Source organism: Stomoxys calcitrans, chromosome 2, assembly GCF_963082655.1.
Source record: "Stomoxys calcitrans chromosome 2, idStoCalc2.1, whole genome shotgun sequence".
NCBI lineage: Eukaryota > Metazoa > Arthropoda > Insecta > Diptera > Muscidae > Stomoxys > Stomoxys calcitrans.
Genome location: NC_081553.1, coordinates 153,370,137 through 153,397,179, shown reverse-complemented (window position 1 = coordinate 153,397,179; position 27,043 = coordinate 153,370,137). Strand labels below are relative to the sequence as shown.

The 27,043-nt window shown below is 38.7% G+C and overlaps 1 protein-coding gene across 1 annotated transcript in view; it reads left to right on the top strand.

The window, feature by feature from the left end:
• Positions 1-27,043, top strand: part of LOC106093107 (eukaryotic translation initiation factor 4B) — a 90,845-nt gene that overhangs the window by 39,339 nt on the left and 24,463 nt on the right. The window contains exons 3-4 of the mRNA XM_013260096.2: positions 1,459-1,498; positions 17,212-17,317. Of these exons, the coding sequence (XP_013115550.1) occupies positions 1,459-1,498; positions 17,212-17,317 (146 nt within the window). The remainder of the gene's footprint in view (positions 1-1,458; positions 1,499-17,211; positions 17,318-27,043) is intronic.

The window sequence follows — 27,043 nt, the reverse complement described above, 5'->3', positions numbered from 1 at the left end:
TCTCGATAGTTAAGACATTTTGGATTAGAATCCAAGGGATTGTCACAATTATTGGACTCATGTTTCCCTGCGCAACGAACACACGTGGGTCCCTTTGAGCAGTATTTTTTAGTATGGTTACAGCTCTGGCATTTAACACACTGGGGAATAACTTTTGAAATTTTTAAAGCCTCTTTACTAATTTTAGTATTAAGAAAAACTCGATATTGTATATTTTGTTATATCTTCCGAGTGATCAAACGATAAGACAAACATATCAAGTGGATCTTTTGTTCTACGCTACAAGTGTGTGATAACCCCTTTGCCATAACCCTGATGGGCCTTTGTTGTTTATCCTCGTCTGTATGCCAAGTGATATTAGACTTACTTAGCGTTTTAGTAATATTTTGATAGTCACTTTATAAGTTTTATTGCGCATTCACTTTATAGAGAAAGTGTTCTTAGTCGTGTTTTTTTGATAAGTTTGTGTAATTTATTGTAAGATACTATGGTAGGTTGGTGCGGTTTAGCTCACCTTTTTCACTTCCTGACTACGAATTATTTCAGCTTGTTCTGATGTGGATGGTTTAGTTGAAACCGTTGGGGCTTGAGTTTTCTTTACTTTTCTATGCCTTTGGACAATCCAATCTGCTTTGCGCGTGAGTTCTTCCTCATCTGTTAAGTATTCAACCTGATTTGTTTGATGTGTTGCTGTATCAACATCACGATTTAGTACTTTTTCAATTTGTGTTTGAGTTGCAAAATCTTGCTTAAGGGGATTGTTTCCATTTGTAGTATATTGTTTTCTTGTAGTAAGTTATGTATGTACTCTTAAAGTTGATGTATTCTTTGCACAAAATTTGTGTTTAATGATTCTAGCTCTTTCACTCTGAACTAAGATACGCTTTGAGTATCTTGGTGACTCATTTTTATTGGTTATTCCCTAGTGGGTTGTAAAACTGTTCCTACTGGGATAATTTTGATCAACAGGTTGACAAAATCAACCAAAATCAGACGATCTGGTAACTGCTTATTTCTTTTTAATCTGTACGAGGGTAGTAGATGTATTTGTTTACTTTTGTCTCTATCAGCTGCGTTATTTATTGTTTGTGTATAAAATGTGCCAATTTTAGACCAAAAAAATCATTATTTTGAATGCGAAATAAACCGAGCCGCTCATTGCCACATACTAAGAAATAATAACATCCACCTAAGTTCCAAACCAACCAAAGCATAAGGTTGGATATTCTTCAAATCGACCTCCGGTTCATTAGTCATATTCCAATTGTGTGCTCCATCACCTCTCTTGGACTCCATATCAACTACAACTGTCGACTGTCACGAACCCCACCCCCTTTGTAGATATATATATATATATATATATATATATATATATATATATATATATATATATATATTTATATATATATGTTTGTAAACGATGTAAATTCCTTCTATTAATTTATACATTCTTTGCAGATTACGGACGAGACAATTCTATGGACAAGCGATCTGCGAGGTAAGTTTATCTTTATGCCTTTCAAATGTATTAATAAATACGTCAATGATATATTAAACGAAGTACCATTGTGTAAGTTTTAGTATCAAAACGTATGAATTTCCAAAAAGTATTCTGGCTGCCCAATATATATGAGGGTTGCCAATATTTTGGGATTCAAGAACATAAAAAATATTAATCATCGAAAATCGCTTTCTTGTTTTTCAAAATATTCCCCATTAAGTTCTATACAATTTTGCATGCGTTTGAACCAATTGGCGAACCACTTTTTCCACTTTGATTGAAGTATCTCCAAAACATGCATTCTGAACACATCAACCGCTTTTTCAGGTGTCACAAAACGTTGACCTCTCATTTTATTTTTTACGTACGGGAATAAAAAGAAGTCATTCGGTGCCAAGTCAGGACTATACGGCGAATGACTCATCAAATCGATGTTTTATGTTTTTAAAAATGCAGTTGTTTCGTATTTTTGGAGCATTTCTTTTGACCAATCGACACGGGTCTTTTTTAAGCGATTGACAAATTGTGTGGGATCTAGCGCGAACAAATTTTGTTGACGGCCAAATGTTCATGCAACATTGAATGGATTCTGGTCCCATTAATGCCTAAGGTTGTCTCAATCTCACGATAGGTCACATGACGATCTTGCAATATCAGTTGGCGCACAGCATCAATGATTTTTGGAACAACAACTGATTTTGGACGACCTCCACGAAATTTGTCTTGGAGTGAACTACGACCTTGGTTGAATTCACCATACCATCGGTGAACACTGGTTCTGGGTGGAGCTTTATCGCCAAAAATTGAATTAAGTTCATCGATGCACTGTTGTTGACTTAATCGACGTCGAAACTTGTAAAAAGTAATCGAACGAAAATGTTCAGATTGCAAAACAAGGGTTGCAATCTGCCAACTGACATTTACCCTGGTAAATAACGGGAAGTTCGTGAAGATTAAAACTCTTTAAAACTCTTAGCCGAGCTCTTTCACCAATAACTAACACCTTGCGCTTGTACATATAATAATGCAGTTGGCCTCTCTTTGGCACCTTATGCCCATGCCGATGATATTTGCGAGGTACTATGCCAAGTAAAAACTTCTCCCTAAAGAGGTGTCGCCCCGCGGCACTGCGTTCGGAAATGGCTATTAAATGGAGGTCTCTTATCATTGAGAACAGACGTCTCAGTCATTGTGTCCGTCATGACTACTATTGTAGAAGGCATTTTCCTTCTTCCGTTCCTGTGGTATCACAATGGACGAAAACGTCTAAGTGAGTCTGATGGCAGATGGCAGTCTGCCATCAGACTCAAATCTAACCTAACCATCATTGACATAGCAATTTTTTTAAATTTTGAATTTTAGAAATTTTTGAAAAAGAAAAAATCTTTTCATTACTTAAGCCCCTACAAAAAAAATCATATTCTTAATATTTTATGACCATTCAGCGAAGAAAGATGGTTTTAATGATTTTGGCATAAGATCGCACCTGCTGTCAAAAGAAGTAGGATTATTGCCATAGTCAAAACCATAAAATGCAATAAGACATTCAAAAGGATTCCCGAAATCTTACTGCTAAGGATTTTGAGAAATTTTTTTATTAGATTTTTTTGTTAAAAAAAATTGCCGACTCAATTTAAATTTTCATAGTCAATTTTTATCCCAAAACATAATGGAAACGACTGTTGTAACTGATTTCAGTCATCCACTTTACGTTAATCCAAATGTCATTACGATATCCTTTCCTAGCTCGAGCTGAAATTTTTCTATGGGGGTATTTTTCGTCGTTAATGCAATTTTTTTAAAGACCTAATCGCAATGTAATTTTTCAAAAGATAAAATTTTTGCGATTATTTTAAACGAAAAGGTATTACAATTTTCTTTAAGCCAAAACCTTCATGGAAGTTTCTTGCCATTTTTTTTTTAATTGTTCCGAAAGACGTACATTTAACAAAAAATTTTCTAATACATAATTCCGTGTGAATTTGCTTTTAATTCTCATTTTAATATTTTAATTAAAATTTTTTCTGTAGAAAAATTAATATTTAAAAAATGTCTTTAAATGTGATATATTGCTTGTTAGACTGAAAAAATTTCCAAAGAGCAATTAGTAATATTCAATTATAAATTATTTGAATTACATCAGCAATGAAATGAAACATTTTAGGGACTCAGAAACCTAATTTTAAAACCTCGAAATAATACCCAGATTAATTTACAATTTTAAATAATTATTTCAAATAAAACCATTTAATTTTTTTTTTCTTGGAATTTCATAATTCACAATACAGCATTTTAAGCAATTGATACGGAGCTCAAAGTGATTAAGCGACGAAAATTCTATTAGAAATTTGTTAGTTAAGTTGGCTTTGACCGTAGATTTGAGCACAATATTAGACAGCAGACTTTTATATATGAGAGTTTTATATAACACTCACGTTTGCCGCTAGGTCATTTGACATTAATTAGTAGGCAGAAAGAAAAAAATGTACAACTGCAATAACGTAGAAATCTCTTCGTGTATCTGATTTTTTTTTCTTATTTTATCGCCAATAAATTAGGAAAACTTAAAAACTTATAAAGACGTGATGGAAATTATAAGAATGTACGACAATAGTTGGGTGCAATTTTTACCGGACATCTTTTCCATCAAAAACGGATTTTCGATCGATTTTAATTAAGTTCGAAGAAGACATTAGCGACACCATTTAAGCAGAATGTAGATGGTCCTTCGTAAAAATGAGTCAATAATTTTAACAATTATTGTTGCTTAATGTTTGCATAAAATTTTATGGCAATAAAAGTAATTTACAACCAATAGATCCACACTAATAATAACTTATTAAAATCATAAGCTGTGAGCACCACACAGGCTGGAACCTTGAGGTTCGATCTGTGTAGTGTTCATTGCTGTTACGAGATAGTGGAGTGCTTCATACGGAGAAGCTGCAACACTGCTGACACTGCCGGGGTGGCCTATGATGCTCGATACAAGGCAAGATATTGGCGCCTTTAAATAACCAATGGCCATCATGTTCAGCTCTGACTTTATCGCCAAACGTCAGCGCCAATGGGCCAGTTTCTGCAACCAATAGCGACCACAATTTTCATCAAAAAATTGAGGTATCTTTATTAATCTCAGAGTAACAGAAGAATTTTAGTAATTTTCGATTTAAAAAAAAATAGGATTTTATTGGAGGGGAAGCCACCTCTCTAATAAAATCCTGGCTACGTCCCTGAAAGCCGCTATATCCAAATTTGGTCTGACTGCGCCAGATTTCATCGACATCGGACAAAAAATGAGCAATTTATTGCCTCAAGACTTTTAACCGGTATATCGGTCTATATAGCGGGTATATAGTCCGTTTTGGTGAGATCGGAGGTAAGGTTTATATATAGTTACCAAAATATCTGAAAATCAAAAAGGAGTATATATTGGGTAAAATCTCAAAAACTAGCAACGCAATGCAAATTTACTCGGTAGAATCCCAAAAAATGTAAATAAAAAATGTCTTTAAATGTGATATATTGCTTGTTAGACTGAAAAAATTTCCAAAGAGCAATTAGTAATATTCAATTATAAATTATTTGAATTACATCAGCAATGAAATGAAACATTTTAGGGACTCAGAAACCTAATTTTAAAACCTCGAAATAATACCCAGATTAATTTACAATTTTAAATAATTATTTCAAATAAAACCATTTAATTTTTTTTTCTTGGAATTTCATAATTCACAATACAGCATTTTAAGCAATTGATACGGAGCTCAAAGTGATTAAGCGACGAAAATTCTAGTAGAAATTTGTTAGTTAAGTTGGCTTTGACCGTAGATTTGAGCACAATATTAGACAGCAGACTTTTATATATGAGAGTTTTATATAACACTCACGTTTGCCGCTAGGTCATTTGACATTAATTAGTAGGCAGAAAGAAAAAAATGTACAACTGCAATAACGTAGAAATCTCTTCGTGTATCTGATTTTTTTTTCTTATTTTATCGCCAATAAATTAGGAAAACTTAAAAACTTATAAAGACGTGATGGAAATTATAAGAATGTACGACAATAGTTGGGTGCAATTTTTACCGGACATCTTTTCCATCAAAAACGGATTTTCGATCGATTTTAATTAAGTTCGAAGAAGACATTAGCGACACCATTTAAGCAGAATGTAGATGGTCCTTCGTAAAAATGAGTCAAAATTTAATTTTTGAAAATTTTAACAATTATTGTTGCTTAATGTTTGCATAAAATTTTATGGCAATAAAAGTAATTTACAACCAATAGATCCACACTAATAATAACTTATTAAAATCATAAGCTGTGAGCACCACACAGGCTGGAACCTTGAGGTTCGATCTGTGTAGTGTTCATTGCTGTTACGAGATAGTGGAGTGCTTCATACGGAGAAGCTGCAACACTGCTGACACTGCCGGGGTGGCCTATGATGCTCGATACAAGGCAAGATATTGGCGCCTTTAAATAACCAATGGCCATCATGTTCAGCTCTGACTTTATCGCCAAACGTCAGCGCCAATGGGCCAGTTTCTGCAACCAATAGCGACCACAATTTTCATCAAAAAATTGAGGTATCTTTATTAATCTCAGAGTAACAGAAGAATTTTAGTAATTTTCGATTTAAAAAAAAATAGGATTTTATTGGAGGGGAAGCCACCTCTCTAATAAAATCCTGGCTACGTCCCTGAAAGCCGCTATATCCAAATTTGGTCTGACTGCGCCAGATTTCATCGACATCGGACAAAAAATGAGCAATTTATTGCCTCAAGACTTTTAACCGGTATATCGGTCTATATAGCGGGTATATAGTCCGTTTTGGTGAGATCGGAGGTAAGGTTTATATATAGTTACCAAAATATCTGAAAATCAAAAAGGAGTATATATTGGGTAAAATCTCAAAAACTAGCAACGCAATGCAAATTTACTCGGTAGAATCCCATCTCTAGCCATATCTAATTATATATTATTATATCTGATGCTATATATAACTATATCTGGTATTAGATATGATTGGATATGTCACCATATATAATTATATCTACTATATATAATTTCATCCAATGAGATATGCTACCCGAGTAAAAAAAAGTTGATATGGTCAGCTCCAATTAAATTTGGCATCAGCGATAATTTGATCCGAAAAATGGTTATGTGTAATTGAATCTAATTGTATCAAAATTAAATCTAATTGGGTACAGTCTGATACAATTTGATACAATTGTATCTCGAATTTGTCCCAGATATAAACAGACCTAATTGTATATTATATATTTTAACCAAATTGATCACGTTGTGATAGATGAAAGCCATGGTATATGTACGATCGGTCCGTGGAGCGAATATAGATTCGGATCATTACTTTGTTATAGCAAAGGTTCACACACGTTTGAACATGGCGAGGAAAGTACGATCTGACACTGCCCGCAAGCAGGACATTGAAAAGCTGCAAACACAACAGATGGCAGCGGCATACTCCACTCGACTGACCCAACTGCTTGATGAATGCACTCCTTGTTCCGATGATATAATGGCGCAGTGGCAAAAAACCATTGCCCACTCCATGGAAAATGGCGCGATATCCGTACTTGGGTACCGGAAGCCTCCCCCCCAGAAACCCATGGTACGACCAACAGTGTCGAGATGCTACTGAAGCTAAGAATGCGGAATATAGAGCGACCCTGCAATCAGTAGCGGATGAAGGAGAGGTATCGGAAGAAAAGGAGGGAGGAGAAACGTCTATTCCGCAGAAAGAAAAAGGAAATGGAAAGACGTGAGTGTGAGCGAATTGAGATGTACAGGAGTCAGAATGAATTCCGGAAATTCTACCAAATAATTAAATATCAAACCGATGTCTTTAGTGCAGGCACATTCTCCTGCAGAGACAAAGGAGGAAATCTGGTAACTAACACAGATAGCAAGCTGAGGATATGCAAAGAACATTTTACTCAACTGCTAGTGTCCGACGTTGGCGGCGAAGAATCAATCCCCGATGATGGTATAAAATGTTTACCTCCTAGTCAGAATGAGGTCCAAGTAGCAGTGAACCTACTTTAGAAAAACAAGGCAGCAGGAGCCGACGGGTTATCTGCTGAACTATTTAAGACCGAAGGCGACATGCTGATAAAGTATCAGCTTGTCTGCGCAAACTGGCAAGAAGAACACATACCCGATGATTGGAACCTCAGCATACTTTGTCCCGTACACAAGAAGGGAGACAAGACGGAATGCGCCACTACTGAGGAATAGTCTTCTCCCCATCGCATAAATGATACTCTCGAGCGTACTATGTGAAAGATTAAAACCTAAGGTCAATGAGATAATTGGGCCAAATCAATGCGGATTTAGACCTGGTAAATGGACCCTAGACCCGAGAAGGACAAATCAACACCTACCATTTCTTTGATGATTACAAAGCCAATTTCGATACCCCTATACTTTCAAAGGTATTTCAAGTCATGTCTGAGTTTGGTATCCATGCACAATTAATAAGACTGCAGGATAACAGAAGAGATGCAGATGTGAAGTTCAGGTTTATATACAAACAATACAAAATTATCAACAATTGTTTGGAATATGTTTTTATACACAAGATATCCGCAAAATTATAAATACATAGCATTTGGGTGTATATGGGTAAATACCCCGGTGTAGGATTAAATAAGATCAGGATTAAGGGTCCAACCCAAGTACTTATTGGGGGAAGGGTTAAGGGTCCAAGCCAAGTGATTTTGTATTTTATAAAAAAAATTTGATTTAAAGCATAATATAAAATATAATTTAATCAAACGAAACATTTGTTTTTATGATATGGGCCAAGTCAAACTTAAAAGTCTTAACTTGTCCTCCTATTAGTTTCTTCTGCTTTAAATAAGAAGACAGTTGTCTGCATTGAATGCTATCAGAAGATTTTTATTTTAAACAAAGTTTATGACTAAGCTTTAGATGTGTTTGACAAGACTTAATCTGTTATACACTCAAATTTATGTTATAAAAACGAGAGTGAGAGTATTCGCTATAGACTATATAGTTAAACAGTCGATGATTGATGCGCTCTGGGAATATTGCTCTCTTTGGAGCCTAAGTCTAAATTTAACGAAATTAAAAATTGTCATCTACAGAAAGGTTAGTAGAATTGGCGGAAATTTGGCATCGTATTATGGTACTGGTGCCCTAGAAGTTGTCATTGAGTATAAATATCTGGGTGCGAATCTCCCTTATAACCTGTCTTTCAAGAAACATCTCTCGGGCAAGCTACAGTCTGCGAAAATTGCAATAAACTCCACGTGGCTCCACTACATTCACAACAGAAGAATCCAGATTTCTAATAAGTGAAAATATTTAACGCAGCCGCTAAGGCAATCCTATTTTACGGTGCTCAATTATGAGGGTATGAACAGGTAGAGAAGCTTTTCAGGTTTTTTTTTATCAAGAAACTACTTACCTATCCAGCAATACACCCAACTATATGTTAAATATTGAAACTGGGCTTCCTAGTATGTATTGGAAGTCGCTAAGACTGCACTTCGGCTATATTAACAGGATCCTTTCCTTACCGAATAACAGATTGACTGGCGTGCTGGCAGAGGAGACTATTGGAACAGGTGTTTTTTGGACTAGAAATTGGATTGATTAGGCGCCGAACTTAGCATTAGTATCAATTTTTACCTTAGGGGTAGGGAATTAAGTAGGATGCACGATACTATAGTATGTGATCTTGTAAGACGAGAGGGAATCCTAGTCGAGAATAGAGCACTAGGAGTCTCAATTCCATGACCCCTACGCACACCTTCAGTATAATATTCCTCTATATTTCTTGATGTGGAGTCCCAGTATAATATTCCTCTATATTTCTTTGATATGGAGTCCCAATAACTAATAAGCCTGGTTTTTCGCGTCAGAGGCGGTCTCCTCTACCTAAATACAAGAGATAACAGAGACGGAAACGGCTCCATTTGTAATTTACAACTACCTGAGATAACTTATCACTTTATAGGCGTATGCCCTATATATGCATATAAAAGAAAATAATGTTTTGGAAAAAACTCATTGACTATAGATGAGTTTGTTTATGAATTTTAATGGAAACAACGGAAGATGGAAAAAGAATCAGATCTCCCGATGAAGAAAAAGAGCTCCCCGCTTTCAAGTACTATGGGAAAACCAAGCCAGTAATCCCGCAATGGAGACTCCAGACAGTGTCCTGCGGAGGTAGACAAAGTTGGAATAGGTACGAAGGAAGCGCCCACGGCCCCTCATTCTTCATGGAGAATTGTGACTTCCAATAGGAGGCTACAGCCATCACGGAAGGGGAAGATGGTCACTGAGAATGGTAAAGAGCCGCCCTCTTACGCCAGAGTGGCAAGGAAGAACTACAGAGATGAACTGACTTATGCAGTCATCCATATCTGCTGTGCATCCGCTAGGATACTACCAGATCATCGATCCCAAGTGCAGGATCTGGTTAACGATCGGATTTTGAACATGTGTGGAACTCTGCAGAGGGTCCGGAATGCATGGTGGGTTTCTTGGGCAAGCAAAACGAAGGTTTGGTCGCAGAGAAGTGGAAGGTCTTCCACAGGGAGGAGAAGGAGGAAGGAACTATCTTTGTGGTTCGCATTGATCAAGTCTCCGTGACAAGTTTGGCTAAGACTAAAGGCAAGTCGTACTACGGGAGCAAAGTTGTCTTTATCAAGATTGGGAAGACTAAGATAGGCAGAAATTTTCATTCTGCGACACCAGGCCATGCAGTGGCAGGTGACTCAACACTGCCCAACAAACAGGGGGAAGACAACGAGACAATCACGGCATCTCTTAATATTGGAAAGACTAGGAGAAGCAAAGATCCTAATACTAAACAATCATGCAGTGCAGTGGTGAGAGATCCAACACAGCCTAACAAACAGGAACCCGACGACGGACCCATCACCGACTTAAAGATTCGGAATACTGGGATAGGTAACGATCCTAGTATTGAAAGAAAAGTGCCTTTCAACTCTCGGACACCGCCACCCACGTCGGAGCTGCAACGGCTGGTGAGGAAAGCAAATCAGACAGGAGACGAGGTTGTTGAATACTAACGACCTCATAACACTTAATATTCGTAACACCGCCACCTTTGTTAATGCGATTAGGGAGGAGGTATTAGATGTGACGATATGTTCGGAAAATCTGATCGATGAGGTTCAGGATTGGAGGGTCTCCATGGAACACTCTTTCTCTGACCATCACTACATTAGGTTTAGAATAGGACGGTCAGCGCCGGATCCGATAAGCTTCCGGAATAAGTTGAAAACCAACTGGATAAAATTCGGAAGGCTACTCAGAAGAAGACTTGAGCAAGATAATTTAGATTGTCCAAGCATAGAAGACATTGACGAAAATATCAACATGATTACGACTGCACTGGTGGGGTCCTTCGAAGATAGTTGTCCTCTTCGTGAACGGAAATCAGCCGAAGAAAAACCCTGGATGATCGGGGAGATTCGCAATATTGGGAAAGAGGTCCGCAGACTTTTTAACAGAGCACGTCGTAAAAAAGCGGAAGTGTTTTGGGATGTGTATTACACACGACTCAAGGAATACAATAAGATTACCAAAGCGGCATAATGTACCTCCTGGAAGCTTTTCTGCGAACAGGTCGATACCGTTAATGACGCCGCCAAAATACAAAATTTTCTCTCAATTCATGTCCAAACTGAAACTTTAGTAGACGACATGGGAGTGAGAGCAGAAACAATGGAGTACATGTTGAGGCTATTGATGAAAACCTATTTTCGACAGAATTCGAATAATGATGTTGATCGAAGGTTTATAATTACGGAATTTATGGTGAAGGAATCCTTAAGAGGCTTCAAACCATTTAAGTCACCTGGACCTGATGGAATATTTCCGGCTGGCTCTACAGGAGCGTGATTAGACCAATACTTTCTTACGCCTCTGTAGTTTGGTGGACTGCGATGGAGAAAAGTGCAACATGAGGACCATTCAACAGGTTCTGACGACATGTTGTCTTGACATAGGCGGAATAGATTGAAGATGAGTGCGATAGGAAACCTGGAAGGAAGGTTCCCGATCGGATGCCTGAGATGAACCTTTAGGTCGAGTGCGAGGCAATGCAGCCAACGGCACAGACTTGGATTGACGGAACCCTAGTATTGCCGTCTGGAAGATCATGTTCCACGGATGGATCAAAGCTATGTAGACCCCCAGAGCCTGGGGGTCTACATTGAGAACCCAGGGGCTGAGATCTGTTTTAGGCTGCCTGACCATAATACGGTCCTGCAGGCGGAGATCAGGGCGATCGCGGATTTACGGACAGTAAAATGGCCGTAAGGGCAATAACAAGCAGGAGGGTAAGGTCATGAACAGTCTTGCAGTGTAGAAGAAGATTAACGTCTTCTCTGAGGATGGCCAAATCCGCATCGTTTGGGTGCATGTTTATAACAGAGTAAGGGGGAATGGAAAGGCAGATGATTTGGTGGTGAAGGCCAGGGGACTGCCGTCAATATATTTGTTTAACCCGAATCCTTTCGGGTCGACGCAGTCCGAGTTAAGGGAGTGGGCGACCAATGCGCATGCAACACTGTGGAACAGTGTGTGTGGGGTGATCCAGGTGGTGCGAAGACTAGGCTATTACTAAAGGAAGCAAGAAGGAGGTCAGTATAGCTATTGGTATCATGACGGGACACATAGGACTACGAGCACACTTATATAAAATCGGTGCGGCAAGTTATAGCATGTATAGGGCATGCGGGGATGATGATGAGACGTTGGAGTATTTCCTATGTCATTGCTCGGCTTTCTCGTCTAACAGATACCGGCACTTAGGTGGAGACGCAATACCAGACATGAAGCAACTTAGGGGAGTGGCATGGAAAACAATTTAGGATTTTGTAACCTTTTTTCCGTATTTAGAGCGCCAACAAGCCGGTTGCTGGCTTAGGTGTATATCCATAGTGGCAAGGGGCGGATTAATATCTGCACCCTCTTTTCAACCTTACCTAACCTTATAAACTAAAATTGTAGCAAAAAAATCTTCTACGTTAGTCGAATTCCGGTTTCTATGAAAACGAGCTGTGCAGTTACTAAATATCGATTTGACTTTTTATCTGACGCTTAAACCGCTATAAAGTGTCCTGAACTGGCCATCACTTAACACCATTTTGTGAAGCTTCGCTTATGCTTTCAGAAGTACCTTTTATACTAGAGCTTGGTTTTGCACTTGTGCTAGAACTAGTGTTTGAACTTGCCTTGGCAACATTCTGAGGGCGGTCTAAATACATTACTAATACCCTGTTTGGCCTATCAGTTTGGGCTTCGCCTTACAACCATATGGGGTAAAATATATTTTTAAAATTAGGGAAACCCTCTGTTTAGGAGAATTTTCAGCAATGCCGACCTTGTTATGAACAACAAAACATCTGAATTGATGACGGAGATGATGAATTACAACAACAACAGAAGCAAAAGAAATGATCGTAGTACTGATGATATGCAATATGCAACTACAAAACCAACAGAAAAAACGATTGTCAAATCCCACAACACTTGTGGGATTTGACGACTAAAGCAATTGAATTTCAGCAAGAACACAATGATGCAATGAAGCCAAATCAACGCTGGACAACAACAACCATACTCCAATAATATTCACAGCAGTATGGTCGGACAAATGTTTGATGACGTCAGCACCATGTTGAAACCACAAAAATGGTAAAAACTTCATAAATTTTTGGGAAACTTTAGTTTTTTATTGGGCGCCAATTGTAGGGAATGGATTAAGGGTCCAACCCTAGGATTAGGTGGGCGCAGGTATTTATTGAGGACAGGATTAGGGGTCCAACCCAGGTGATTTTGTATTTAAAAATATATACATATAATTTAAAGCAAACAAATCTTAATTAGCGAAACGTCCTAGCTGGATTATGCTCAGTTTAATTTTTTTTTATAATATGGGTCAAGTTAGACTCAAAAGTCCTAACTTGTCTTCCTATTAGATTCTTCCCCTTTAAATAAGGAGACAACTGTCTTGATGAATGCTATTAGAAGAATGATTTTTATTTTAAACAAAGTTTATGACTAAGCCTAGGATGTGTTTGACAAAACTTAAACTCTTATACACTCGAATTGATGTTATACAAACGAGAGTGAGAGTACTCACTATCTTACATATAAAATCTGAAGTGGGGACGGACCCTCCTCCTTACCCTAATTTTCAGAAACGCCAGATCTCGGAGATGGGTGGTGCGAAATTTTTTGTGATCTTATATAGTACCCTAAAAATAAAAATTTGGTATCCAAATTTCGGATGGGGTACCTAGGGGGGCCGCCCACCATAAAACCTACCAAACATATATTTAGACCAATCAGGACAATATGGGACTCAAATGAAAGGTATTTAGGATAAGAAAACGTATCTGATATCCAATTGTCGGACCAAGTGCTAGCGGGACCACCCCAAGCCCCAAAACACCCCTAAATCGGACATATTTACTGACCATAGCAATATGGGACTCAAATGAGAGGTATTTGCGAGTAGAATACGAATCTGATATCCAAATGTGGGACCACGTTTCTGGGGGTCCACCTCTTCCCTAAAACACCCCCCAAACAGGACTTATTTACTGACAATGGGAATATGGTGCTTAAATAAAAGGTATTTGAGTGTAGAATTACAATCTGATATCCATATATGGGACCAAGTGTTTGGGGGCCGCCTCTTCCCAAAAACATCCCTCAAAGGTGACAAATTTACGACCATAGCCATATGGGGCTCAAATGAAAGGTCTTTGGGAGTAAAGCACGAATCTGATATCAATATTTGGGAAAGTGTCTATGGGGCCACTCCACCCCCACAACACCACCCAAATAGTAAGTATTTGCTGACTTTTGCAGTATGAGGCTCAAATAAGAGGGTTTTTAGAGTGGAACATGAATCCGATATATATTTTCAAGGCCAACTCACTGAGTGGCCGCCCATCCCCCAAAACACCCCCCAAGCCGGTCATGTTTGCCGACTATGGAAATATGGGGCTCAAATTAAAGGTATTTTGGAGTAGACCACGTATCTGATATCGAATTAGGGACCAACTGTCTAGGGGACGTCCCACCACCATAACAACCCCCAAATAGGACGTATTTGCTCACCAAGACAATTTGGGTCGTAAAGAGAGTGGAACTAAATATTTATAGTTTTTAGGGCCAATACCCCAAACCGGACATATTTGCTGACTGTTGCAATAAGGAGTTTAAATGAGATTTGAAAACGAATTTGATATCCAATTTTGAGGCCAATGGCAATATGGGGTTCAAATAAATGATACATAGATATATGAGAATAGAGCACGTTGCTGATATATTTTCCGGGCTTAGTGTTTGGGGGACCACCCCAATTCCTAAAACAACCCTTAATCGGGCATATTTACCGACCATTTCAATGTGGAGATTAAATGAAAAGTATTGGGGCGTAGAGCAAGAATTGATACCCACTTTCGGGACCAATTTTCTGGGGACCAACCCCTTTCCCAAAATACCCCACAAGCAGCACTTTTTTTAGTGACCATCGCAAAAAGGGGCTCAAATAAAGGTATTTGGGAGTAGAATACGAATTTGATGTCTAAATTTAGGACCATGTATTTAGGGCATCACCCCTTTCCCAAAACACCCCGCAAAGGGTAAAAATTTTTCGACCATGCCAATATGTGGTATTTAAGATTAGAAAACGAATTTGATAACCTATTTTGGGCCATGTGTTTGGGGGACGCCTCATCGTGTAAACTCCCCTAAACCAATGGCAATATGGGGATTAAATAAATGGTTTTTGAAAGAAGAGCACGATGTTGATATTTTTTCAGGGCCAAGAGCCTGGGGGACCACAAACACTCCTAAATTAGATATCATGAGAGTAGCGGGCTGAAATAAAGTATTTTAAGAATGGAGTACACCTTACATCCAAACATAAATTCGTAGACCAATAAAGATCATATGGGATTCGGACAAAGGCACTAATATTGTTAAACAATTAGTCAAGCGATATACTATATTCGTAGCATGGTATTTCACTAAAAGCACTTTAATTGTCGAAAATAAATATTGCAAGGAAACTTTTGTTCCATATAAAGTAAAATAAGACCCTGCGGAGCAGGCCCGGGTCAGCTAGTAGACTATATAGTTAAACTTGTAAGATAGAAAGAGACAAATTATATTAGGTGAGTGATAACGATTCGAGTGTAAAGTTGCAAATGAGAGAATAATTCCATGGTATAGAAATCACTCAAAGAGTGTTTTTATATTTAAATCGAAAGAGAAGTTGGGTACACTCAAGTAATAATCTATGTTCCAATAAAATAAAGTCCATTGAATATAATATTAATAACATAATTATCTTCAACAGAAAAGCTTATAAAATGACCGTTGTTGTAATTAATATAAAAGCTGCTTCTACACCGGGTATTTACCCAATTTACTGCGTAAATACCTTTTGGGTATTTACCCATCGCCTATCTCTACGAACATGGTTGGAATGACTTAACCCATTGTAGCGCAGAGGTTAGCATGTCCGTCTATGACATTGAACGCCTGGGTTCGAATCCTGGCGAGACCATCAGAAAAAATTTTTCTGCGGTGGTTTTCCCCTCGTAATGCAACATTTGTGAGTACATTGGGCTTAAACTTGTTTCGAACTGCACTCATTGATATGTGAGAAGTTTGCCCTTGTTCCTTAGTGGATTTTCATGGGCAAAATTTGCCTTTGACTTAACCCATCAACTAGGAATAGACCCATCAACCCAAGAATAGAACTGTCTTAGAAAAATTTTATCACGAGTTAGGAAAGGGATAAATAAATAAAATTTAGATGCGCGTAAAATGGATGAATGAAACAAATTTTAAAAAAATGTTCCCATCTTATGAGGTCATGTTTTGGGGAACAATTGGCTTGTCGAGAGTCGGCAATTTTTAATAGCTCAAAAAATCAAACAAAAAATGTTCCGACAATTCAGTCTTAGAAAAACTTTATCACGAGTTAGGAAAGGGATAATTAAGTAAAATTTAGATTCACATAAAAGGGATGAATGAAACTAGTTTTAAAAAAATGTTCCCATCTTATAAGGTCATGTTTTGGGGAACAATTGCCTTGTCGAGAGTCGGCAATTTTTTATAGCTTAAAAAATCAAACAAAAAATGTTCCCAAAATTCTTAGGAGTGAGATTTCTGGAAACCCTTTTAGAGTCTGGCTGCATTTGATGGTTTCTATAAAAAAAAATAAATTTATGGCGACAAGTCTACCACTTTTGAAAGCAGGTGCTGTTTTATGTCAAAGTTTAAAAATCCACTTTTGTTCCCTAAATGATCACAAAATATGAAGAAAAATATTTCTTTTTGTTATAAAAGCACGTTGGCTTAGAAAATAAAAAGATTTATTTTTTTTTAATTTTTGAATATTTTTTTTCCGCAGTCCGGAGTCCAGTAAAAATTGCTCAACTCTGCAGCCCTGCTTGAAATGCAATTCCCCCACCTCCGCTTTGCTATTACAACAGAAGAAGCACATTGATGATTTCATAAATTAGGATTATTGGAATTGTATTAATATTACAGCAAAACCAATAATTGTTTTATCTTTAAGTACAAGTTTATTTAATTATGTGATATTTTTAAATCTCCACTACATTATTTTATAACACATTTTATTTTAGGTACAACAATTCGAAAGATTCATATGGGGAGTTGAAACAAAAAGATGTGAGTAAAGGTAAATCCGTACGCCCCGTACCGAGACAGTCGCCAAAGCAGCAAGACACTGTAAGTAGAAAAGTAGCATTTGCTATATATGTAAGTTTGAAAAAGTTGCATTGTTGCCACTTTAAGTGTTTTTCTTCTGCCCTATTTTTGAATATGCAGACCAGTTGTGTCAAATTTCATAATTCTAGTTCTCTTTGTTTGCTGTGCTAAAAGATACGGCATTTTGTACTATTTGATACGTAAATGTATGAGTTTCAAAGAAATCTCTTTGTCGTTTAAAATATATTGTCAAGTTGTACCTGTATCCGAATTTTGAGAGCTTTAACTCAATCCGAGAAGAAAGAATCGTAAGAAAGAAGTATTTTGTACGCTTAGTGCCTACATTTATGCAAAGTTCAGCAAAATGCTTAACAACACAACATCACACGCTTGCTGCTTTAGCTGGACAAATATCCTCCATTGAAGTCCAAAAGACTTTAAGACTAAAGGAAAGATTGCGCAAGACATAAAATAAATATATATTTCAAAACTCATCGAACTTCTGCGCTACTTCTTCGATTTTTAACACCTTGTCTCGATATGTCTTGGTTTCTTCTTCTTTTGCGCGTACCATAAGACTTCTTCGTTGGAACTGGTTCATTCATTCGGTCAACATGACCCTACCAACGCAGTCGTTGCATTTTGTTACGTTAGGCGAGTGCCATGAATAGTTAGCCATGCCTTTTCACATTATTTTATGCAAAAGAAACAAATTCTTCATATGAAGGATTTTCAAATGCATTCTTCATATGTCGAACAGCTTTGAAATCGACTTAAACCATGAAGATATCTTACAATCAGTGTTGCCGTTTTTGGTAGGTTCCAACCAAAATTGGTAGGTTTTTAACCTCTTGGTAGGTTGGTAGGCTATTCTCAATTATTGGTAGGTTTTTCCAACGTACATATATATGTTAATACTAAGTTAGGTTAGGTTAGGTTGAAAAGTGGGTGCGGATATTAAACCGCCCCAAGCCACTATGGATATACATCTAAGCCAGTAATCGGCTTGTTGTGCGCTCTAAATACTAAAAATGTAACCTCGAAAAAGTAAATCTAAGTAAGGAATTCCGTACTGCTTACAAAATCCTCAATTCTTTTCCATGCCACTCCCCAGGATGCACTTATTAATTAATTGTATTAATTAATAATTAAGTAATTAATTGTACTATGGCCACTCTCCTAAATTGGTTCATGTCTGGTACTGTGTCCCCACTTAAGGACTGGTATCTGTTAGACGCGAAAGCCGGGCAATGACAGGAAATGCTCCAACGTCTCCTCATCTTCCCCACTTGCCGCACCGATAAGTGAGCTTGTTCCCCTATGTGGCCTGTTATGATACCGAAAACTATACTGACCTCCTTCTTACTACCTTTCAACAATGGCCTCATCTTTTCACAATCTCACCATAGGATTTTCGTCGTCCTACTGACCGTTTCGCGGTTCCACAGGGTTGCATGCTAATTCGTCACCCACTCCCTTAACTCGGACTGCGTCGACCCGAAAGGCTTCGACAGTTCTCTGGCCTTCACTGCCAAAGGTAGTTTTTAACTAACAACATAACAGTGTCAAAAGCTTTTCAAAAGCTTTTGTAAAGCTTTTGCGCTGGCTCAATTACGTTCCGGCAGATGCAGCCGCCTCAATTCCCACAGAGCTAGGATTGAAGCCGACGTGCAAGATGCATGTCCCGATTGTAGCCAGAGACCGCACGATACACGTCACCTGTTGAACTGCCCGGCCAGACCCACTCGACTCAGACCCAGATCCCTGTGGACGCACCCCACCTTAGTCGCAGAGTTCCTGGGTCTTGACACTCAACAGAATCAACCAGACGAAAGATAGAACACAATAAACTGCTACAACAACAACAAAAGCTTTTGAAATAAGTGCAGAATTGATATAGGGCGATAGTCATTTGCATTTTATGATTTCGCCACAGGCATTATTTTTGAATTTTTCTATGTGTTTGGATATATGCATTTTGGGCGTAGATATCAAAACCAACAGCATTTGATTTTATAGACATGCAACCCTCAGTTGGCCGAACGAATAAAAATTAAAAAGTGTTGAAATCAGGAAATATTGATGCATTTGATATGACCGTTGATGAGCTTACTTGCCCGGTATCAGTTTCAAGGCTTGTTGTGCTGTAAGAAGTACGCGTTCATTTCATCAGGATTTGCTCTAATATCGACTAGTGGACTGTAACAGATGCCAATTTTTCTTATCGTCTTCCAAATTTTTGTTTTTTTGAATTTTAGCCTCGCGGAATTTTCCAACAAAATTGCTTTAGTACAATAGATTTTCTTATTCTCATCAGCTCTTCATGGAGTATGGGGGTTTTAAATCGTTTCCATCGTGAATAAACTATATCTCTTTTTTTTATCAATTTAATGTTTATTTGACTCACGAGAATGTGATGTGCAAACAGGTACGGTGCAGTACAATAAATGCCAATTGATCATCAGTTGAATAAATAATGTGTTTTTTAATAGGAGCGCTATAAAAGTTTTTTTTTTTTTTTTTTTTTTTTTTTAAATACAACAAAAAACGGTTGTGGATATCAATGAAATTTTTGCTAAAGGACGTTCGATGCCATTATGTATGGAACTCGATTTTTTTTGCATAGCCACAACGGGTGCGCTTGCAGACGTCCTGAACCCAATTTTCGACGGTTATCAAGCATAAATCAGTCTATACTGCTGCAATTTCACGTTCGATATTCGTACGAAGTTCATCAATCGTCGCTGGCTTGTTGGCATGGACCATAGACTTGACGTAGCCCAGGAAATAGTCGAACGCATAACTGAGGCGCCAATCGACTGGACTATTTCGTGAGATAACACGTTCTCTAAACTAAGTTTCCAATAAATTGATTGTGATATTCGCTATGTGGCTTGTAGCGCTGTCAAGTTGAAACCACATGTATTCCAATTCCATCTCTTCGGATCAGTCACGGTTATTTCGCCAAAAAGTGACTGAGGTCCTGTCATCCCGTTTACCGGGGTTCGAGAGTGACTTAACAGTAGACCACAGTTTGCCCAAGTGTTCCAGCCACAAATTCCGCTTATTATCGTTGACTACCCTGTTTATTTCCAGATTCAGCTCGCTGATCCTGGGGTTAGCGGGGTCCATAGCACGAATCTCTTCACGCTCATCTGCGAGTACCACTGCTTGCGCCGGAAAATTGGGCCGCACTTGGGGTATTCGACCGGCTGGTATAAAGCTAGCGACTGCTGCGTTAATGATGGAATTTCCTATCGGCCACAAGCACATCAGAGGGGGGTGGCAGTTCACTGAAGCGGCGATTAGTATACTCACTGAAGCCAGTCCAATCGGCCTTCTTATGAATTATGGGGAGGTGGTCTGTCCCCAAAGAGATGGCGGCTTGCCAGGATACGTCACTCAGGAGATCAGGGGATGCAATGGAGATGTCTGGCGAGCTGCTGCACCTCCTTGTAATCCTAGTTGGGGCATCCTCATTCACCGTGCGAAACGTGGAGCTTTCAATCTGCTCTGTCAAAGCTATGCCACGCTGGTCGTTACCTAGGGGAGAATGCCATGACGTGTGATGCGCATTAAAGTCCGCTAGAACCAGACGATTATGGCCAGATAGCAACCCACTTATGTCGGGACGGTATGTACACGTTGTACATACCAACCGGCGGTATATACACGTTGTATAGCTCTATCTCGGCAATACCAGGCCTGGCTGCTATCCCCATGCATTCCATGTAGGGGTCACTAGCGCCATGCGCAGGCGAGATAGGCCTATATTGCACGGAATTGTGTATTACGAAGGCCAATCCCCCACCTCCATTCCTTGAGCAATCCTTACATAGCACATTGTAACCGTGACAACTGTGCAAGCTGCAGGTGTTGGTCAGCTTTGTCTCCTGGATCGCTGCGACCAATACTCCGACTCATAAAATCCACAATCTCGTCGATCTTGCCACGGAGACCGTTGCGGTTCAGTTGCAAAAATGATACACTTCCCGGGACTGGCCTGACAATATTGGGGCTGGGATTCTGCTGTTGCGTATATTGGAGAGGTCGGGGGGTCACATAGTCCGACGACGAGGACGCATAACACCTTGCAACATATTCAGTATGACTATACTCCCGTAGTGATGTAAGGTCAGAGCAAGATCGGAATGTACCCACTCCATGCACCGGTTACACCTCACCCACACCGACCGATGATGAAGGCGGTTCTGGCAAACCGAACAGAATCAGGGTCCGGGATTCTTTTGAATCCTGGCACGGATACCAGAAGCGCGCGAAGAAGGCACTCCGGGAAAAAAGACTAACACGTACACTGATGCGGCAGCCCTTCCGATGAAGGATTCCATCGGGTCAATCCGGTGCGTACAACTAGCTGCCATGGGATTGTATTAGGTATATATCATCTCGCTCTCACTCTCTCTCTCTCTTTGATGAACCCTTTATCTTTCCTACAACCTCTTCCTGTAGTTGATAAATGGAGTCAGGGCTGCCAGATTAATTTGGTGAAAAAATAAAAAACATTTCGAAGAAAAAAAAATCGGCTTTTTCGGCATTCCATTTTAAAAAATCGGAACTTTTGTTTAGACAATAAATCTATTCAGTCTTTAGTATAAAAAGAAAAACAATAACAAAAAGGAACTTACAGTTTCAGTTTAGGTGACGTAAGTCTAATTTTCATAAATTTTAAATTAGTCTTTATTTTTTTTTTTTTTTGAATGAGTTGCAAACTCATTTATAGTGCAAAAAAATCAATATTTCCGAAGATCAATATAAACATATGTTGAAAATATATTAGCATTTAACACATTTTCGAATTGCACATTTGTACTCAGTGCTTATTTGTATATCAAAACAATTGTAATTATTATATTTTAAAAAATACTAGCTGACCCAGGCCCGCTCCGCTGCGCCTTCTTTTACTTTAAATGGAACAAAAGTTTCCTTGGAGAGGGGTGGTCCCCCAGATACTTGACCCTGAAAAAATATTAGCATCGTGCTCTTATTCTTTTAAATACCATTTATTTAAACCCCATATTGCCATTGGCAATATGGCGTCCCCCAAATACATGGCCCCAAAATAGGTTATCAAATTCGTTTTCTAATCTCAAATAACTTTCATTTGAGCCACATATTGACATGGTCGAAATATTTTTTCCCTTTGGGGGTGTTTTGGGAAAGGGGTGATGCCCTAAATACATGGTCCTACATTTGGATATAAAATTCGAATTCTACTTCCAAATACCTTTATTTGAGCCCCATATTGCGATGGTTAGTAAAAAATTGCTGTTTGTGGGGTATTTTGGGAAAGGGGTAGACCCCCAGAAAATTGGTCCCGAAAGTGGGTATCAATTCTTGCTCGACCCCCCAATACCTTTTATTTAAGCCCCACATTGTCATGGTCAGTAAATATGCCCGATTTAGGGGTGTTTTGGGGAGTGGGGTGGTCCCCTAAATTCTAAGCCCTGAAAATATATCAGCAACGTGCTCTATTCTCATATATCTTTATATCATTTATTTGAACCCCATATTGCCATTGGCCTCAAAATTGGATATCAAATTCGTTTTCTAATCTCATTTAAACTCCTTATTGCAAAAGTCAGCTAATATGTCCGGTTTGGGGTATTGGCCCTAAAAACTATGAATATTTAGTTCCACTCTCTTTAAGACCCAAATTGTCTTGGTGAGCAAATACGTCCTATTTGCGGTTTGATATGGTGGTGGGACGTCCGCTAGACAGTTGGCCCCTAATGTTGATATCAGATATGTGGTCACTCCCACATGCTTTTAATTTGAGTCCCATATTTCCATAGTCGGCAAACATGACCGGCTTGGGGGGTGTTTTGAGGAATGGGCGGCCACTCAGTGAGTAGGCCTTGAAAAAATATATAGGATTCGTGTTCTACTCTAGAAACCCTCATATTTGAGCCTCATATTGAAATATTCAGCAAATACTTCCTAGTTGGGTGGTGCTAGGGGGGTGGGGTGGCCCCATAAACACTTTTCCTGAATATTGATATCAGATTCGTGGTTTACTTCCAAAGACCTTTCATTTGAGCCCCATATTGCTATGGTCGTAAATTTGTCCCGATTGGGGGATGTTTTTAGGAAGAGGCTGCCCCCCAAACACTTGGTCCCATATTTGGATATCGAATTCGAATTGTACACTCAAATACCTTTTATTTAAGCCCTATATTCCCATGGTCAGTAAATAAGTCCTGTTTTGGGGGTGTTTAGGGGAAGGGGTGGACCCCCAGAAACGTGGTCCCACATTTGGATGTCAGATTCGTATTATACCCGTAAATATCTTTCATTTGAGTCTCATATTGCTATGGTCGGTAAATACGTCCGATTTGGGGGTGTTTTGGGGCTTGGGGTGGTCCCCCTAGCACTTGGTCCGACAATTGTATATCAGATACGTTTTCTTATCCTAAATACCTTTCATTTGTACCCCATCCGAAATTTGGATACCAAATTTTTTATTTTAGGGTACTATATGAGAGCACACAAAATTTCGCTTAAATCGCATCACCCATCTCCGAGATCTGGCGTTTCTGAAAATTAGGGTAAGGTAGGTATAAAAATGGAAGCAAGAGCTTACAATACTATTTAATTCGGATTTTTCAAGCGTTGTTGCCGCAATAATAACAATAAGCCTAGATAAATTTCATTGAATAGCAAAAAATTTTTTTGTTTCCATAAAATATTAATATTGTCCGTAATAAGCCCTCCATTTGGGCATGTAGTTTGTGTATTCCGGTTGATTCACTTTTAAATAATTTGTTTGTGTTGTTGTTAAAACTAGTCTAACCGGGCCCGCTCCGCTGTGCCTTCTGTAACTCTCTAATATCTTTTAAGAGTGGGGACACTTCGCCCTAAATGTGGATATCGAATTCATGCCACTGTAGCCTATGTCCGTCTATGACGCTGAACGCCTGCGTTCAAATTCTGACGAAAACGTCGGAAAAAAATTAAAGCAATGTCTATCCCCTCTTAATGCTGGCGAAATTTGCGTGGTACCATGCCATGCATGGTCAAGTAAAAATTCTTTCCAAAGAGGTGTCGCACTGCAGCACGCCGTTCGGACTCGGCTATGAAAAAGGTCCTTATCATTGAGCTAAAACTTGAATCGGAAAGCACTCATTGGTGTGTGAGAAGTTTACATCTGTTTGCCTTCTGGGTAAATTGTTGCTCTACTCCCAAATGCCTTTCTTTTGAGTCCTATATTAACGTATCGGCAAATATTTCCGGTTTAGGGGGTATTTCAGGGGTAGGGTTGCCACCCAGACATTTGGCTCTTAAAGTAAAGCTTCGTGCTCTACTCTAAAATATATTTTACATGCGCCCCGTATTGGCATAATCATTATCAATTTCCTACTCTTCTCCCAAATAGCTTATATAAAGGGTGATATTTTAATAGCTATAGGAAAGTTAAAAGTTCCGAAAAATTCATGAAATCTTTATTTGAATCGATAGTACGGTTCAAAGAATTCAATGTTTGAAGATTATTTCATGAAACTATTGACCGTGACTGCGCCTGAAATGGTCCATCCGCTTAGTCCAATTTTGGCATACTCTTTCCAACATTTCGGCCGGTATCTCACGAATAAATGCTTCAATGTCGTTTTCCAATTCCTCAATTGAAGGGGGCTTGTTCGTGTAGACATGAGCTTTCACATAGCCCACAAAAAATAGTATAAAGGCGTTAAATCGCACGATCTGGGCGGCCAATTGACCGGTTCCGAACGTGAAATAAAATATTCACCGAACTCGCCTCTCAATAAGCCCATTGGTACGCGTCCTGTGTGGCATTTGGCACCGCCTTGTTGAAACAACATGTCATGCAAGTCAAGCTCTTGCATTTTGGGCAAAAAAAAGTTGAATATTATCTCACGATAGCGCCCACCATAAACCGCACCAAACTGTGACTTTTTTTGGATGCATTGGTAGCTCTTGCAATACTTCTGGCTGATCTTCACTCCAAAATCGAGAATTCTGCTTATTTGCGTACCCATTGAAAAATGAGCTTTGACCATAAAATGGAAGAAGCGCGCGATGAACTTTCTTAACAAAGCACGCATTTTGATAATAAAATTCAATAATTTGCAAGCGTTGTTCGTTTGTAAGTTGATTCATGGATAAATTATAGATTATAGACCAAACTGAAGATGTTTGACAGTGAGCTGTTTAAACCAGTGTTGCCAAAAAGAGATCTGTTTTTTTTAAAGGGGGTAATGAGAAGTGCTTTTTAGGGGAGGGATGGCACCTCAGACATTTCGACTCAAATATGGTTATCAAATTCGTGCTCCAGTGCCAAATCCATTTAATATGAGCCCCATCGCCATGGTCGGTAAATATCAAGTGGGCGCTCACCACTTTGCCCCTGAAAATAAATATCAAATTCGTCCTTAACTCTTATATACCGTTAATTTGAGCTCCATACTGCCATAGTCGGAAATGAATTTCAGTTTAGGGGTGCTTTGGGGCGTACCCCCAAATACTTGGTTACAAAGTTGAATATATTCGTTTTCTACTCTCAATTTTTTTTGCTATATCTGTAATCTACTTCCGAATACCTTTCATTTGAGTCCCATATTAACATGAACTTCCAATATTTCTGTTTGGGAGAGTTTTGGGGTTGTGGCGGCCCTCTGGGTATTTAGACTCAAATTTTATTTTTACTCTCCAATACTTTTAATATAATACCCATATTGTTCCGATTGGTCCACTTTTGATATTGGGTGGTGTTTTTGGAGGCTGACCCCTTATACTTCAATCTGATTTTGCATGCCAGATTCGTCATCTAATCCCGAATTCCTTTCATTTGAGCCCCATATTGATATGAACGTTAAATTTTTCTGCTTGGAGGAGATTTAGGGCGACTTCCTGGGTCCTTGGACCCTATTTTTAATATCATACTTGCATTCTACTCTTCAATACCTTTAATTTGATACCCATATTGGCATATTCGGTGCACTTTTGATTTCGGGTGGTGTTTTTGGGGATCCGCCCCCTTCCGATATCAACAAAATATAAAGCCTGTTCCTTTCTCCTGCCTATATCCGCAATCTACTCCCGAATATCATTCATTTAGGTCCCATATTGTCATGATCGTCCATTAAACCTATTTACAGGTTTTTTGGGTTGGGGCGGCCCCCCAAATACTTGGACCCAATTTTTAATATGAAATTCGTACTCTACTCCTGAATACCTTCCATTTGAGTTCCATATTGTCCCGATCGCTGCACTTTTATTTTTGGGTAGTACTTTTGCGGCAAGAGGGAGGGTCGGCCCCCCTATCGATATCAAAAAATTATATAGCCTATGTTTCCTTCCAGACCAACCTAAACAATCTGTGAAAATTTCAGGGTAATCGGTTCAACCGTTTTTGAGTCTATACGGAACAAACAAACAAACATACAAACAAACACAAATTGATTTTTGTATATAAGATACTAGCTGACCCAGGCCCGCTCCGCTGCGCTTTCTTTTACTCTATATGGAACAAAAGTTTCCGTGGAATATTTATTTTCGACAATTAAAGATCTTTTAGTGAAATACCATGCTAACTTGACTAACAGTTTAACAATATAATTGCCTTTATCTGAATCCCATATGATCTTTATTGGTCTACTAATTTAATTTTGAATGTAAGGTGTACTCCATTCTTAAAATACTTCATTTCAGCCCGATATTTTCATAATGTCTGATGTAGTGGTGTTTTCGGGGGAGAGGCGATCCCCCAGA